Source organism: Perna viridis, chromosome 1, assembly GCF_037379345.1.
Source record: "Perna viridis isolate PV_CMFRI_1.1 ecotype Kerala chromosome 1, ASM3737934v1, whole genome shotgun sequence".
NCBI lineage: Eukaryota > Metazoa > Mollusca > Bivalvia > Mytilida > Mytilidae > Perna > Perna viridis.
The window spans coordinates 25237332-25253584 of NC_142445.1; the positions used below are offsets into that span (position 1 = coordinate 25237332).

The 16253-nt window shown below is 33.2% G+C and overlaps 1 protein-coding gene across 2 annotated transcripts; it reads right to left on the minus strand.

Annotated features, from left to right (window-relative positions):
- Window positions 1-5265: 5265 nt before the first annotated feature.
- On the minus strand, window positions 5266-16232 carry LOC148627943 (N-acylglucosamine 2-epimerase-like). 2 transcript variants are annotated; one of them, XM_088582001.1, is made up of 10 exons: window positions 16210-16232; window positions 14371-14487; window positions 13548-13623; window positions 11335-11410; window positions 10314-10483; window positions 8967-9191; window positions 8007-8088; window positions 7335-7642; window positions 5922-6009; window positions 5266-5379 (listed from the first exon to the last, which is right to left on the minus strand). In XM_088582001.1, the coding sequence occupies exons 2-10, from the start codon at window positions 14469-14471 to the stop codon at window positions 5309-5311; spliced, it is 1197 nt and encodes a 398-aa protein (XP_088438127.1). In that variant the 5' UTR covers window positions 14472-14487; window positions 16210-16232; the 3' UTR covers window positions 5266-5308. The 2 variants fall into 2 exon arrangements, with proteins under 2 accessions (XP_088438127.1, XP_088438119.1); XM_088581993.1 differs by lacking the exon at window positions 16210-16232 and adding an exon at window positions 15751-15930.
- Window positions 16233-16253: the final 21 nt, after the last annotated feature.

Sequence of the window (16253 nt, forward strand, 5' to 3'; positions counted from 1 at the left end):
CACTAAGAAATCGATGGTAAAGGAAAACTATTGACCAAACTTTACGACAAACGTGATGACTTTTCATTCAGAATTGTCAACTTTCCTTTCATCTGTGGCAACATCCCTTCGGCTCCTGCGTATGGAGTGTTCATATCACAACTCATACGTTATGCCAGAGCTTGCCGAAACTACGCAGACTTTTTGTATCGCGCTAGAACTCTAACAAATAAGCTTCTGGAACAGAGTTATGTTGCTACAAGATTGAAGTCATCACTACAGAAGTTTTATGGTCGTCATCATGAACTCGTGGATCGTTATGGTGTATCCATCTGCACTATGAAAACTGATTTGTTTAACGTGTCCTAGTTTTTCTTTCCTCTTTCATCTACTCCGGACTTGACTTTTTATGAGCAACTCGGCGGATGTTTCTAGAACAGCAGTGGACGCTTACCCTACCGGTGCACCTGGTCCATGCTCCCAGTTTTCAGTGCATGGAGTCCGAGTTGCTCATTTGCTTTTGTTACTTTGTATGTATGATTTTAGTTGCTTTATGTTCTTTGTTGTGTATGTCTGTTTTCCATGTCTGGTCTTTGTCCCTGGATTACATTCTTTTGATTTTCGCTATAACCTTAGTTTCCTTGTTTACTCTTTCTGATTTTAGGAAACTTCTTAATCTAATATTCAAGAAAGATATAACCTCTTACAGAAACAAAATATAAACACATGATACATGATATAATCAACTGTACACCAGCAACTATTTTTTTCTTTTCCAGTCGTTGTATTTGCCATCATCTTTATTTGTTGTATTTGAAAATGGACTAACTTAGACAAATAGACAAATGTAAACTGTACCGAAAATTTACATTTATGGACCATTCGATTCTGGATCCATTCATCGTGAGGTATGATATATGTTCCAAGTATGCATAGCTAATTTCATGCAACAATGCATCGATCCTAGAAAATTATACAAGAAGCGGAAATTGTATACTAGTAATATGCATGCATACTCTATGTGCATGTGAATTTGTAAGGATTTTTTCAATGACTAATTTGTTCTTATCCTGAATAGAATGTTCAGTTTGAATGATGGTAAATAGAGTTGTTTCTCCTTTATAAAGAAACTGAAGAAAAATACAGCAAAATTCTAAGAAACCGTTGTCTTCATCCAAATTTCGCCGAATAAAATAAAAAAAAATATATCGACAATCTTTACAATGATTCAGTCGGCGACCAAGGTTACACGTTGGTCAGAGAGGTTGATAGGAGAAACTAGGAGCACCAGATCGTGTGTAAATTAATTAACAAAAAATGCCAACCAATATCAAAAGTTTTTTACCCTTTGACCTTAAAGACGATCTTCCCTGGAAACGCAAGTCACTTGATCACAATTTTGTTTCCCGATTGGCCAAATACTGATAATGTTCGAAAAGAACTGTATCGAAAATGGAAATTGCGTGCCATGTGTTTTTTTTTTCTGAATGAAATGTAGGAACAAATTTAATTTTACTGCGTCGGCTGTCTTTTTTTAAAGATAGTACTTGTTTTTAATAAACCGTCTGTTTACAAATAACTGAAGCTGTTTAGTTTAGTAAGTATCAGAAAATTGTTACCAAGAAAATTGTACAACCCTGGAAGATGTATTTATAAACCTTTTAAAATCAAAAGTGACTTTCTTTAAGAGATGAGTTGACTTCTTGTCGCGTATTACTGTTACTTCTTATACTTCTTCGTAATTAATGCGTGTGCGTTCACGCTTTATTCATAGAGACGTAAGTCAGCAAATGCTTTGGGTTGTCAATTCACAATAATACATGTACCTTGAAATGTCAAGATATTGAATTCACAATTATGAATTTACAGCACTACAGATTAAGTTAACAATGAGCAAATATAAAATAGAATCTCCAACACTCCTGCATGGTTGTGCGACTTGTATAGAAACAATACCGCAAACCGACCGGCTTGTTTGAAATACACATGGGGGTCTCCGTATTCATTGTTTATTTCAGAAATCTATAAAAAGGATGGTTATGGTATATGGTTTTCTAAGGTGCGATGTACGGGCGCCGAATGGGACTCTTGTGGTTTTGTACTCAAAATTCTATTTTGTACAGGCAAAAGTGATTTTTTTAAACAAAAATGAGTTCAGACTAACAAAATTTATAACATACTACAAATTTTGTGTCACAAAAGTCAATTATGTGTCACAAAATTCAATTTTGTGAGACAAATTCAATTTTGTGTCACAAAAATCGATTTTGTGTGACAAAAGTCTATTTTGTGTCACAAAATTGAATTTTGTACGCAAATTAGTTTACAAATTAATCCTTTGGATATGCAAATTTGAAATTGAATTCTTTTTCAGTGTAAGCCTATATTTGTACCCCACTGGGTCAAAAAGCCAAGATTTCTGTGACTTAATTGTTCGAGCGACTAAGTCTTCCTGGGACAGCAGGTGTAAAGAAACTAAATACCTGTAGGTATCAACATGTAACCCAATGTCTCAGCTTTACAATGGTAACAAGAAAGTTGCGTTAAAATGAAAAATGTACCTCTACCCCACCGAAAAATCTATTAAATTGACATATTTTTCAATGTCAAAACCCCTATAGTATTTATGCTTCAGTAAAAATGACTTATTTAGGTATTTTGTGTTTAGTATCATCACAATTAATATTTCTGTGATTATTTTGATGACTTGTGGCGATTTTCGTTGTCAGAATTTATCAAAAATTACGAAAATTGGGATTTTCGATTTTCCCGTAAAAGTCGCATAAATTCGACTCTTCAGGTTATTGCTCAACTAAAATGTCTCATATTTGGTATCAATCAATAGATAATTTAATTTTATATATATAATTTAATATTATGAACCACGAAAACTAATTTTCAAGAAAGAATTTTCAAAAAATATTGGACAAATGGACCTTGGTCCCAGCCATCGACTCCGAAGTTGGTACATAAGTGATTAGATTTTCTCAACGTCAAAGAAAGATATTGTAATTCCAAATATATTGGGAATCAACAGTCCATACGTAGGCCTAAAAAACATTGGTTTGCTGTCGGAGAGTGGGCGTTCGCTATAGTATTGGAGTCCTAAATAGGTCAATGAGTGTCTATGCTACATCATTTTTTAAAAGATACCAATGTAGACATTGTTGTTGTTAATCTAAAAAAAGATTAAACACCTAGATACAAAAATACGTAGTACAAAATAGTACTAGGAAGAGATTCTCCATACTTGGTAAAAAAACTATTCAAAATTGTCTCCTAATTAAACCGATTTCTTTTTATCGACAATATAATTGTCCAGTAGTGGGCGTGTTTTTAAACAGACATTCGACATATTGTGCTCCGCTACCCGTTGATCAATTTCTTCACTCTTATATATCTGACTATATAGCTTTTATAGAACGTCGTTCTGCCTGATCCTTTGATCTTAGTTACCGTTTTGCTGAGTAGCACTCCAGCTAAGAATCATGCAAATGTGATAAATGGTTTGAGAGCCTGCATACTTAATTTTGATATTTTGTTAAAAATACTATAGTGAACAGAAATTAATCTGTGGCTTTCCATATAACCCTTGGTCGTAGGGAATATAATTTATATGGAATTTATTAATTGTAGAATTCAAAATTAAGAGAGACAACTGAGTACATGACACTGAAATACAATAGAAACTATTGGAAATCCAATGCGAATTATCTCCTAAGACAGACAGATTAGAATAAATAATTACTCATTTCAACATTTAGGCCAATAAAGCAATTTAAAAACATAGCTTCTTTGAGGTGTATCACGTATTACAGAATTTGCATGATTCTTACAAAGACTGATAGATCAGGGGATTTTATACAACGCATTACATGTAAATAATATACAGTTATTAAATGGGTTGGATGCAATAGACCAGAATATTTGTCCTGAGGTACTGAGAATGATCAAGTGTTCTACTGCACGAGGCAAACGGCCTTGTTTGCAGAAATTTGATAATTACCTGGTTGTTAAACAAATTTGATCACTTGGTTGTCAAAAATTATCTATGGCTGAGATTTTGAGAAAAAATGCTTTGTATTTGGTTCATTTTTTCTTTATGTTACATAATCCATATTCTTTTTTAATTCAGAATAAAACAGAACCTTTCTTTGCAAGCTGTGAACTATTATGATCTATTTGTTGAATTTAACAACCTGATGGTAGCAATTTCTAAAATAATAAACCACTTTTTTTTGGAAATTTTTAAGTTGTGATATGAAGATTTAACTGTTTCAATTAAAAGAAAAACTTTTTGTACCCAATCTTTTTTTTTGACATATGGTTTACCGCTTTCTGTCCATCTACATATTGTACAGCAATTCAAAAACACTTAAAGGGATTTTATTTTCATATTTTTCACGACGTTTTGTAGATGTACAGAAAAGGGGTAAACCCTTTAGTCGGACACAGATGTGGTATTAACCATTAAGTCAATCATTTTATGCAATATTTTGCATCAAGAAGGCTCCCTTTTGTTTTTCCCATGTTTAAATTTTTGTTTTGAAGTTGTGGGTCTTTCAACTCCATATAAAAATGGACAGAAGTATCATTTGGTTTTGTGCAGCTTTTTTATCTACAAAGAGGGTGGATCCAGAGATTTTGGAAAGGGGCTCCAGGGTATTATTTGCTCATTTTTTGCCCAAATGTTGCATGAAATAAAAATTTTCAATGCAAGGGACAGTTTCTACCACCAGAACCCCTTGATCTGTCACTGCAACCAAAGCTGGAAAATTTGTGGCTTAATACAAGAAACAAAGTGACAAATCCTGCAAGGTATATTGGTGGAAAGTGCTGAAACAGAGAATGTTTTTCATCGTAATATCTGTCCTATACTACATTAATTTTATTACTCTACACTCACTCCAAATTTATCCATACAATAAAATAAGATTTAAGAAGCTGTCCGTTTGAAATTCAGGCAGATCCTACGATATGGTTGGCACAGGAAAATTTTATCCCACAGATTTTTTCTAATGTAATGTATGTCAAATAATATAAAGTTAGTTATAAGTTCCCTAACAAAGCAACCAAGTTTTGTTAAAGTTAAAGAGTTATCTCCCTTTTTTCAATGAATTTGCATGCAATATTATTTACTTCTCTTCAATTGTTACAGTTAATCAAAAACCGACATTCAACTTTGAGATAGGGTGCATTTGTGATATGAAATAGATATATTATATCAACTTGTAATAAGTGCAGTAAAGGAAACTATTGTAAGAACCTACCAAAAAACAAGACTGATTTAATTAGTTTAACCTTTATTTGACAATAACATAACTAGAGATCACTTTTCTTTTAATAAGTCCTCCAACATCTGTTCACACATCATAAGTGCTCTTGGAACATGAAAGCAACCTGTTAAGGAAGGTTAAAGTTCACTTATTAGTGATCTAGGAACATGAAAGCAACCTATTAAGGAAGACTATATATGACAAGTTAAAAAAAAAACAAAAAAGATAATGCCTTTCAGTAATATATGAGGCACCAACCACTTTATTAGCGAAAGGTGAAAAAATTGAGTTACTGCTCCTATATTCTCCTTATTACTTAACCAGGCTTATTTCACCCCCCCCCTTGGAAAAATATCTGTGCCTAATGAAAATGCAGTCACTCTGTGACTATGATACCATCCTCTTGTATTGCATTCTATGTAAAATTGACCTGTATATAAAGACCACCTTTCTAATGAGACTATGATTTTGCTCTTCCTTGAAAAGTTACTGAAGATAGTTTTGACTGTACTTCATTACTACCCATCTGGATATTTGCATTTTTCTCAGTAATTAAAAAAATGTACCAATGATTTCAGAAGTTACAGTGATAATTTCATAATGACAAATATAAAAAAAATGGCATCTAAAACTTAAACATTAAGTACAAATAAATGAATTAATTACCTTTCCAGACACTCCCTTTAAAGCGATGTTTCACTTTACCCTCCCTGTCTAAATACCCAAACCATTCACCAAACTCTTCATCAACAAACTATAAAAAAATTGTTGAAACAAATAATTATTTGTTTTCAAGTAGACACTTTTAATGCAGTAAAAATCATTTGATCTCATTTGAATAGCTTAGATTACATCTCATAAAATGAAGATGTGGAGAGGATAGGCCTTTTTCTTCAATCAATTAAATTACAAATTACAAACTTCTTTATGTGATTTACTGGACAATTGAAAAGTAGATAAAAGCTTTCTATTAATACCTATTGAATTGTCTGTTAGAAGTTTAAATATCCTCAGTTGTCCTTTAATTATTTACAAGAGTTCACCAGGTGATTGTTAATTTATCAAGAGACCTACTATCTCCTAAAGTCATCATTGTATGTGCTGTAAAATGGTTACTGTATAAAATGGATCAATTCATAAAGATGATTCTCCATTTTAGAATTAAAAAAACTTGCTTACTGCCCTCTACACCTGCTGGCATGTAGGACAGCACTGTTTCCATAACATAAATGTTTTTACTGGATAGGGTTTATAGCTCCATGTTTAATCACCAACTTCGGGAGCCACAGGTAAGGCTTTGTGATCTGCATTTGTATTTGTACATGATATACATGTACAAAAGAATATGAATTTTCTAAGTATCTTTATTGGTTGTGTTGATAAAGAATCTGCAGTGGATGTATTATGGTGTAGAACTTTCTGACCATCAACATACGATATGTGATGGATACATGGGGTGGGGGAAGGGGGGTTGGGCACCCTTTCGGGGAAAATGTTGACAATATGTGCACAAATTGAGTAATTTTAAATTAGTAAAAGATAGCCTAAAATCTCACTTTTCAGAATCTCTGGATCTGTCCCTTATGACTAAAATAAGATGGGTTTTTGTTGTTTTAGAGTTCGCTAACTTGAAAAGCAGAGGATGCCTCCCCTATTGGTGCACCTCCTTGATGCTCGAAGCTTTTAGTGGAGTCCTGGTTGTTCATTTACTTTTGTTTCTTTGTACATGTTATTTTGTTGTTTTTTCATGTTCTTTGTTGTGTGTGTCTGTTTTCCCTGTCTAGTCTTTAACCTTGGAATTTATTATTTTGACTTTTTATGAGCAACTCGGTGGGTATTTTTAGAAAAGCAGAGGACGTTTAACCTACTGTTGTCTTGAGCTCAAACCTTTGTTCCCTTGATTACTGTTTGGCATGAGCTGAAACCTTTGTTCCCTTGATTACTCTTTGAAACATTGCATTTAAAGGGTACAGGTGTATCTTACTTTCTATTCTAAACATTTTTCCTATCCACAGAATGGTTGGTTTTTTTTGTGATTTGTTTTCTTTTGTTTGTAAAAGGAAGTACATTTGTACTTACATGAGAATAACTATAATCAAAAACTTGAGCAAATAAATTTAAATATTTGACATCTTTGGTGTGCTTGTAGGCCATCAAAAAAGAAATCATGGCTTCATTATGAGGCCACCACAGCTTCATGTCCCATTCCAATTGTGCAGGTGACCAACCATCAACATCTAAAAAGTAGTAGATTCCACCCAATTCTTTGTCCCATCCATAATTAAAAGGGTTTATCATGAATTTTTGTATGGCTGTTTCTAATAATTCTGGTCTGTTTTTCCTCACTGCAAGATCCAATAAGAACCAACCTGCCTCTATTGAATGGCCTACAAATATATACATGGCATTCTTTAGAAACAGTGTCTGAAGGTGCTTAGTTTTGTGGTACAAATCCCAAAATATTAAGGAACTGTTACAGTTAATCAATTGTAGACCATCGAAAAATTATTGTTCTTTAAAAACAGGACAGATCCAAAATTTTATAAAAAGGGGTCCATCTATAAGTATCCACTTTTTGCCCAAAATAAATACTGGAATTTTCCAACGTAAAGGGGGTGTAGTTCTGATCTCTGGAAAATATAATCTTTTCCATGTCTCTATATTATTGTCATCTTTGTCTATGTACAATGCCTGAATATAATTTTTGAACTGTTGACAAATATATGTCAAAATCCATTATAAAATTTGTACCTGGATTCATCAGTCTCCCACCACTGCCTGACAGCTCACTTCCATCTAATCCTGTATTCTCAAGAACAACTGACCCATTTCTCTAAAGTGATAATATAAAATTTTCGATCATACACCATCTAATATTGTCTGTGTATTAGTTATTTACTCTGGCAATGCTGAATGTGACTGTCAAGTTTTCCAAAAAAAAAATTTCAAGCTGATTACTCCAAAAAATTGTTTCTACGGTACAATAATCTATTCAACACATGATTATTTGGATTTCTAAACTACTTGAATTTACATTTTAAAGAGCTATTAAAATAACACAAATAACTAATTGTGACCAAAGATGAGTGTATATAAACGCCCTAATGTAACTGGATTTCCAATCAAAGTATAAAAAAACTATTGGATTTGGTTAAGACTCGAATGAAAACAATAAGTTTTGAGCCCGACTTAGGCCAAAAAGAAAGTAATATGTTTTTTCTATTCACACCTTTGAAACAAATGTGATAGATGGGTACATTTTTTTCTTATTTTCTTTTACATTGAGTCTGTAGGGAAGATATAAGAATAATTGCTATGAATGCAAATGAAATATATGTCATCCACCAAAAGCCAAGCAACGAATAATTAAACTTCTACAGGTCACCACACGGTCTTTAATGATGAACAAAACCCAAACCATAAAGCAAGCTGTAAAGTTCCCCAAAATAAATAATGTTAAACTATTCATAAAAGACGGATATCTATATAATCTATAGAGAAAAAAAACGCAAAACGAATAACAAGGAACATAAAAACAAGGCAGAGACATTCTGATTTTTAACTGTTATACCGAAAATTTCTTTAAAAAAAACCCCAAGTTTTAGGGTATCTATTTAGCGAAAATAAAATAGGGTTGGTAGTGTAATTGAAAAAAAAAAGGCACATATTATTTTTAATTTGACTTCAAAATAGCAAGCTTTGTCTCTATACCTGAATGTGCATGAGTATTTCTTTGACAGCCCAGTCCGTAGCCTTCTTGTATTTTTCTTCCAATGAACTGTCCATAGTTTCTATCTGGCTAATAATGCATAGCATCATCATGGGCACTGCTAAAGAGCTCATCTTTGGACTACCTTCTAGATATTGTCGCCCTAGTGCCAAATCATCTTCCATTGTCCAGAATGCTATTTTATCCATCATATGGACAGCCTCTTCCTTAATTAAAATAGAAATGACGAAAACCAATTTTCTGGAATAACAATGTACATTCTGTTAATCACTATTTTATTTCCATTAAATATGACCCAAAAATATCAAAAACAAATAAACTCCCGGCACTGGGGTCAAGTTCATTCAAAGAGATGGTTAATAAGGAAATTGTGCTAACATAAGAAACAGTTGGCAAGCACTGCTAGAAATTGATTGCAAGCTTTAACCATCCACTATAGCATATTGTGCCAACAAAAGGAGTTTTACTCCAGAAGTGCTACAGATTGGTTGGCAAGCTTTAACCATTCACTATAGCAGATTGTGCTAACAAAACTCCAGTAGTACAAGAGATTGGTTGACAAGCTTTAACCATACACTAAGTACTATCTTTAGAAAAAAAGACAGTCAATGCAGTAAAATTTTGTATTTTTTCTAAGTTTCTACATTTCTTTCAAGAAAACAACACATGGCACGCAATGTCAAATTTTCGATTGTTTTTTCGAATGCAATTTCAAATTTTCGATACAGTTTTTTCGAACGCCACTAGGTTAGCAGTATTTGGCCAATCGGGAAACATAATTGCGATCAGGTGATTTGCGTTCCCATAGAAGAGCGTCCTTAAAGTCAAAGGGTAAAAAGCGAAACTATACCGACTGCGTCAGAAAAAAATATGATAACACAAGGAGTAGTACTCCAGCAGTCTTAGACACTGGTTGCATTGGTAAGCTTTTCCCCGACTAAAAACCTCCTTGTAACGTTGTAGGAATTCATCCCACATAGGGCACACGCGATATGATCTGTCCATAACCAATACAAATTGAAGAACTCCAGCATCATGAATATAATACCCGTTTAATGGACGTCATAAAAGTCTATATGCACAGATTTTTATCTTGTAATCATATATAAAAAGTGGTTACTGGACAGATCCAATATAAAGGTAAAATGATTTCATAAGTTTATTCTCTGTCTGTTGATCGGGGCAGATATTACTTTTAATGTTGCAGTGTGTTCTGCTGAGGCGGTGTGTTGACTGATTCAGTAATTTAGCACATTTATGGATCTGCATGAAAATATATCTAAAATCTTAATAATACAATATAGGTAGAGTGAAAATGTTTGATTTACCTTGTAATGTTGTTTTCCTGTTGCTATTCCAACTTCAGACATTGCCATTAGATAGAAGCATTCTGAGAATATGGTGTTTTGTACTTTTATTGGTTTACCATCTTTAGTCACAGCTAAATAGCATCTGTATGAATCAGGAACTCTGGCATGTTTCAAAAGGAAATCTGCTCCTATAAGAATTGAAGTAAAATATATTAAAACTAAATAGGAGTCATGAGAGAAAATACGATTGCATGCATTAATTTTACTGTACTAAACTTAAGTCAATAACCCCTGCTGGCGTTGAGTTAGTCCAGGTTTTGTACAAATTTAAGACAAGAACATCGTGCAGGTTTTCAGTTCATTGCCACGTGTTCTACCAAACCGTTGTTTCAACTTAATAAAAAAAACTTTACCACAAACAAGCAAAATATAAAAGAGGATGAAAACATAAACTAGAGGCTCTAAAGAGCCTGTATCGCTCACCTTGTAAATAAGTAAGATTCTTATTATTTGTAATAGAGGCCATGTTTTTTCTTGTATAAAAATTTCTAACGCTCATACCTAAGGAACAATCATATCAATTTTCATTGAATTCTATCCTACAGTTTCTAAGAAGAAAATTTTTGAAATTACATAAAATATATATAGCAAAAAGACGTTGTAAAAGGGCAAGAACTCCAACATGGCTTAAACAGATTTACACCAAAATTTGATGATAGACAGATCTCTTGCTGTACACTTTTAATCAGTCAGAACTAAAAGGTTTTGGAGATATATACGAAAAACTTCTGTCTGACCTCTATGTTTTATCTTTAGTAACAGCGGTCATGTTTTTCAACGGATTAAATTCTATGCAGAACACCCTAAGAAATATTCATACTAAGTTTGGTTCAAATAGGTCCAGTAGTTTCTGAAGAGAATAGTTTTGAAAAATTGTTAAGAAGACGACGACGTGATGGCAATATTTCACTTGACCCTATGGGCCAGGTGAGCTAAAAAGGAACATAAATGCGTTTCTATATATTTGAATAAAACTCGCCTTTAATTGCTGTGTCTAATATTTCTGATCTCCGAAACCGTTCCATAACATTGTATAATCTTGCATACATCCAAACCTGTATAAATTAACTTTTTGTATGCATAAAGGTTATAGAGATGACATTTTCAAGAATTCTATGTATATACGAGTTAGTATATGGTATACTACAGTCGTCACCATGACATAGTTAATCGTAACGTTGTGGCCTATCTTTATGTAGAATTACATTTGGCGTATATTTGTTTACATCCTTACCGGGATCGGGTGTCTTGCACGGAAATGATCTCCAGGACGCAATGAAAGAAGCAGAAAATGCTCACCCTTCAGCACACCCCAGTCTATTTCCGATTTATTTGGTAGGTTCAATACTGCTGCTTTTTATTCTTTGTTTTTCTTGACTGTTATCCTTTTAAGTTTCTATTTAATGTTCTCATTATAGATTTACCCTGTATGATATCTCACATTTTAATCGACATTTCATTATTTTCAATCTACTTTTCTATAAAATGCATGATAATTGTACAGCGGACCGGTCGAGACCCGAAAGAATAGTCCCCTTAGCTAGTTCATGACGTTTACAACTCAGTTTGTGATTGGGTCTGTCATTTTTAACATGGTCAACTTCATTTTGTGAAGTATACTGTGCTATTTCACTACATATTTAAGCTCGTTACAAAACTAACAAAAAATACAATATATCAACATTAATTAACACATTAAAAGAAAACATATGCCAAAGTCAGTATTAGTCTAACTATAGGATCTGAGCAAAGTGAACCTAAATTTATATTGTACCTCCTTCACATACACGATCCTTACGAATTTCCAAAATTTATAAGATTCGTAAAACTAACACCAATCTTTGCGAATAATGCCTTTTGAAGCCACTTTTACAAGTGACTTGTGAATGCTTTACGATTGGTTACAAGTATGAACAATCAATTCACAGTTTATTAAGAATGAATGCGGTGGGTTTACGGTACCAGTTCACGATTCATTGCGGTTATATACCTGCAGTTCACCAATGAATACGATATTGTCAAAATAGTTACGAGTACAATGCGAATTGTAATGATTTGGTCCAAGCTTTTACGGAAAATTAACGAATAGCTTGTTTACAATAACCTAACGAAATGTAAAGAATTTGTGCGGTATAGTTTTATGAAAGGTAACAATTTTCAATGGGGTTGCATTTACAAATAATTATTATGAATTTAAGAAATATAGCCTCATTCATTCTTCAATTGAACATTCAGGGAGATTTGACATGTTTTACGGGAGAAACAAATTTATATATATACTAAAACTTCTGCCGATTTCTTCTCCAACTGGCACAGCAACCTAATCCTCTTCTTCCTATAGGCAAAACATTCGTATATCGGAAAATCCTCGCTGAATTCTTGTTTTTCCGTTAACCCATCATGAAACTATTGTATACTTCTTGGAATTATTCGTAAATGAATTGTAAAATAATCGTAAGAAATACCAAACCAAACACAGTTCCAGCGAATGCTTTACTAGTTCTTGCGATCGATTAACGATTGTTTTACGAATTGCTATGAGTAGTTTGTGGATTCTTACGTATAATATAATCAACAAAGATTCGTGGCCATGCATTCGTGTAAAACAATTTGACATGTCAAAAAAATTTCATCTATACTTTCGCGGATCGACACGAATGTCTGTGAATGTCTATGATTTGTTAAAAAAAATATTTACGAAAGTCGACGAATTAATTACGAATGCTTGCGAATGACAACGAATTGAGTATTTGTAATGATTCGTAAGAAAGATTCGTGTATATGAACGTAGAGTACCAATTAGTGAAAACGGACAAAAGATGTGTAGACTGCGCAATATATCGTAAGACAATGTCCAAAGACTTGTATAATTGTGACACAGCTACTGTCGATGTCCAAACAAAAGCCAATTTAAGGAGGTAGACCTAGGGAAAGGGACATAACTCTTGATACGCTTACATTATATTTAATTTCGCCAAGCCTATCAAGCTTTCATTTGAAACAGAATGAAATCAGTTAAAGTTACTTAGATGCTTACATGAAATTGATGAAAAATGGTGAATACAAACGTTCCAGTGATTTGTAGGAGTTAGGTCACTTACACCCTAGGTCTACATTCTTAACACGAATTTTTTACTTCTATGCAAAAAAACAAAACTCGAAACTTCATAACTATATAAACATAAACCCGACCTGTCGAGCCTGGAGCCAAACATGCTTCGTTTCATCATACAGTTTCCCATCCTTATCTAGACAGCTGAAAAATCCCCTGTAAAATACACATTAAATTTCATTAAACATTCCTGAAACAGTTTCAGAGGTATATATAGCAATCACTATTTGTATATCCATCTGTTGGTTATTCCACATATCTAAGTGAGTACAACTCCCCCCAAACTACCCAAAGGATTTTAATGAAATTTTGAAAGATGCTTAGTAGGTATCATATGTAGATGATCATAATAACAGATAATATTTGTGGAATGCTTTCAAAGGGTAATAAAACAACTATTGGTTTTACGTGTTAAAATCTTGTAGGCGCAGCTCCTCCTAATTAAAGCACTCGGGCGTTGGTTGAAATTGTAAAGGAATGTTTATGGCTTCACACGAAAATGCACACGAAGGATTAAGATTGTCCGATTTCTTAAAAGAACATAAAATCAACTTTAGGCCCATTTGAAGTGGAGATAGTAGTATTTTCTTTGAAATCTTGCTTACAAAAATTCTAATATTTTAAGGAATAGGGAACTTGCATGATGAAAAAAATCCCAGTAGTATGTTTTCATAAGTAGTATCATTCGATTTTGTGACAGGACTTTTACAAGAAATCACGATCTGGGCGAGTTAGAATAGGTTTTCTTCAGTTGACATCATTTAGATTTAATCGCTGGCGCTGTGAAGTTGCATGCATGAAGCTTAAAACATGACGACCAGTTTAAGCTCTAGATAATCAAAGTATGGCTATCGAAACTGAAACTTTTCACGTTACCAAATATTCAGGCTAAATTAAACTTACCCATGGTTTTCATCATGAGAGTGGGTCAACCAAAATTTGATTGTTCTATCGAGATCGTCTTTAATTTTCTTCAGAAACTCGGGTAGCCTTTTTTGTGACATGATAAAACAACCCTGCCTGTAAAAAAAACGAGAGACATCTTTAACACGGAAGGCAGTTCAGTCAACATTAATTTTGGTTAACCGTCTATTTAGCTTTGTCAATTTGTATATATATACAAACGACGGCTTCATAATTATGGGCACTTCAAATCCCATGCAAAAGGAAAAGACGACACTTTAAATATCTTTGGTTTGTCACTGATTTGGTAAAACGGATGACCCCACAATAAATTAACAGTCTGTAAATGGTATCTTATAGATTCGATGTAAACTGCAAAATATTGTAGCTCATTTTACCGACACTTCATGTAGTGGAGCTAGAAAGAGGTCCAACTTCTAAATCAATTTAATGGCTCACGATTAAAACAAATATAAATCGCCTCCTTAACGAGCATTGTAGGTATACAATAATACACGGTCATTTTTATATAATAGTTTATCAAAATAAAAAAAAAACAAAAAAAAACATTAGATACAACATCTGAAGTGTTATTCCTCAGTGAGAAATAGGTGGTTATTCTTTAATTGCTGGCAAAATTTGAGGAAAATTGTATAAATCTCAATAAAATGTGTTCATGTAAAGGGCGAAGTGTGAAATACATTTTCTGACAAACTATTTATCAAAATCACCGGAACAGTACTTCATATCATTTGTATGTGGTGATAATTTTGACAGACACCTTTGCTTTATTTGTAAAAGTTGCAGTTTTAATGTAATCGCTGAAAAAAGTAATAAACGCCAAGCTGTACACACTACGTAGTACTTGACTTATATTATCGATCTGTTCACGTTCATTTTTATCGCTAAATAGTGGGATAGGGTGCCCGTGTCTATTACAAGGAATGAAGCCTTGAACAGTTTTTATATGGGGATTTCGAATTATTTCGGGAAATAAAACATGCATGTGCAGAACGTGAAGACAAAACGACATAATGTAAAGATGTTCCTACATAACGTAAATACAAAAAGACCACATGTAATTATAAAACCACAGCAAGTAATATAAAATTGACAACACGTAAACAAATGTGTATCTCATCAGACAGTTTAGGCGTTCCATATTATGCACTCTATACACTGATATTTTGCGGTCAACGGAGACAATAGTTGCTCTATTATGTGCGTGTGATTTTTTCGTAGCGCCAGTCCACCATAACAAAGTATAGAAACATATCTACTAGTACATACAAAAAATGTTTTAGGGTTTCTTAAATGAAAAACACGTGTATATAAGCTACATTGAATCAACGTTTTCAAGCAGTAAAACATTACATTTACCTTTGCTAAGCTCGGCCTTCTGGGTTATCGTTCTTGTGTTTTTATTGTTCTGGTCGAGATAATTTAATATGTCTAATCTTTAAATACAAGTATGACGTGTACGACAACACGAATGTAAATAAGTACATGTATAAATGGCAAGAACTAAGAAGTGATATCTTGGACAGGACATAAATAGGAGAATCCAAACGCAGATCAGACTTGATTTAGTTGCGTTATATATATATATATATTTTCGATTTAGCAACTTTCCGAGTTATAATTAGAATGCAAAATACCCTGAGGTGTACTCAAGGGTTCTCGGCGTTTATATTTCTAATAAAATACAAAATCAATCTATCAAGAAATATTTCTGCTTAATGTTCAAACCTAAAAATGCAACTTGTACCCAAGTTTCATACTAAATTTTTTAAATTAAACAAATCAATAACAAAAAGAGTAGAAAATCAAGCTATTTACCTTTTGCATAATATTGCATGAGAATTTCCACAAATTCAATTTTC

Coding starts and splice junctions, on each gene's coding strand:
- LOC148627943 (XM_088582001.1), bottom strand. CDS start 14,471: ATGTCACAAAAAAGGCTACCCGAGTTTCTGAAGAAAATTAAAGACGAT. Junction 11,411..13,547: donor TTTGGCTCCAGGCTCGACAG/GTCGGGTTTATG, acceptor TAATTTATACAG/GTTTGGATGTATGCAAGATT. Junction 10,484..11,334: donor ATTAGACACAGCAATTAAAG/GCGAGTTTTATT, acceptor CAATTCTTATAG/GAGCAGATTTCCTTTTGAAA.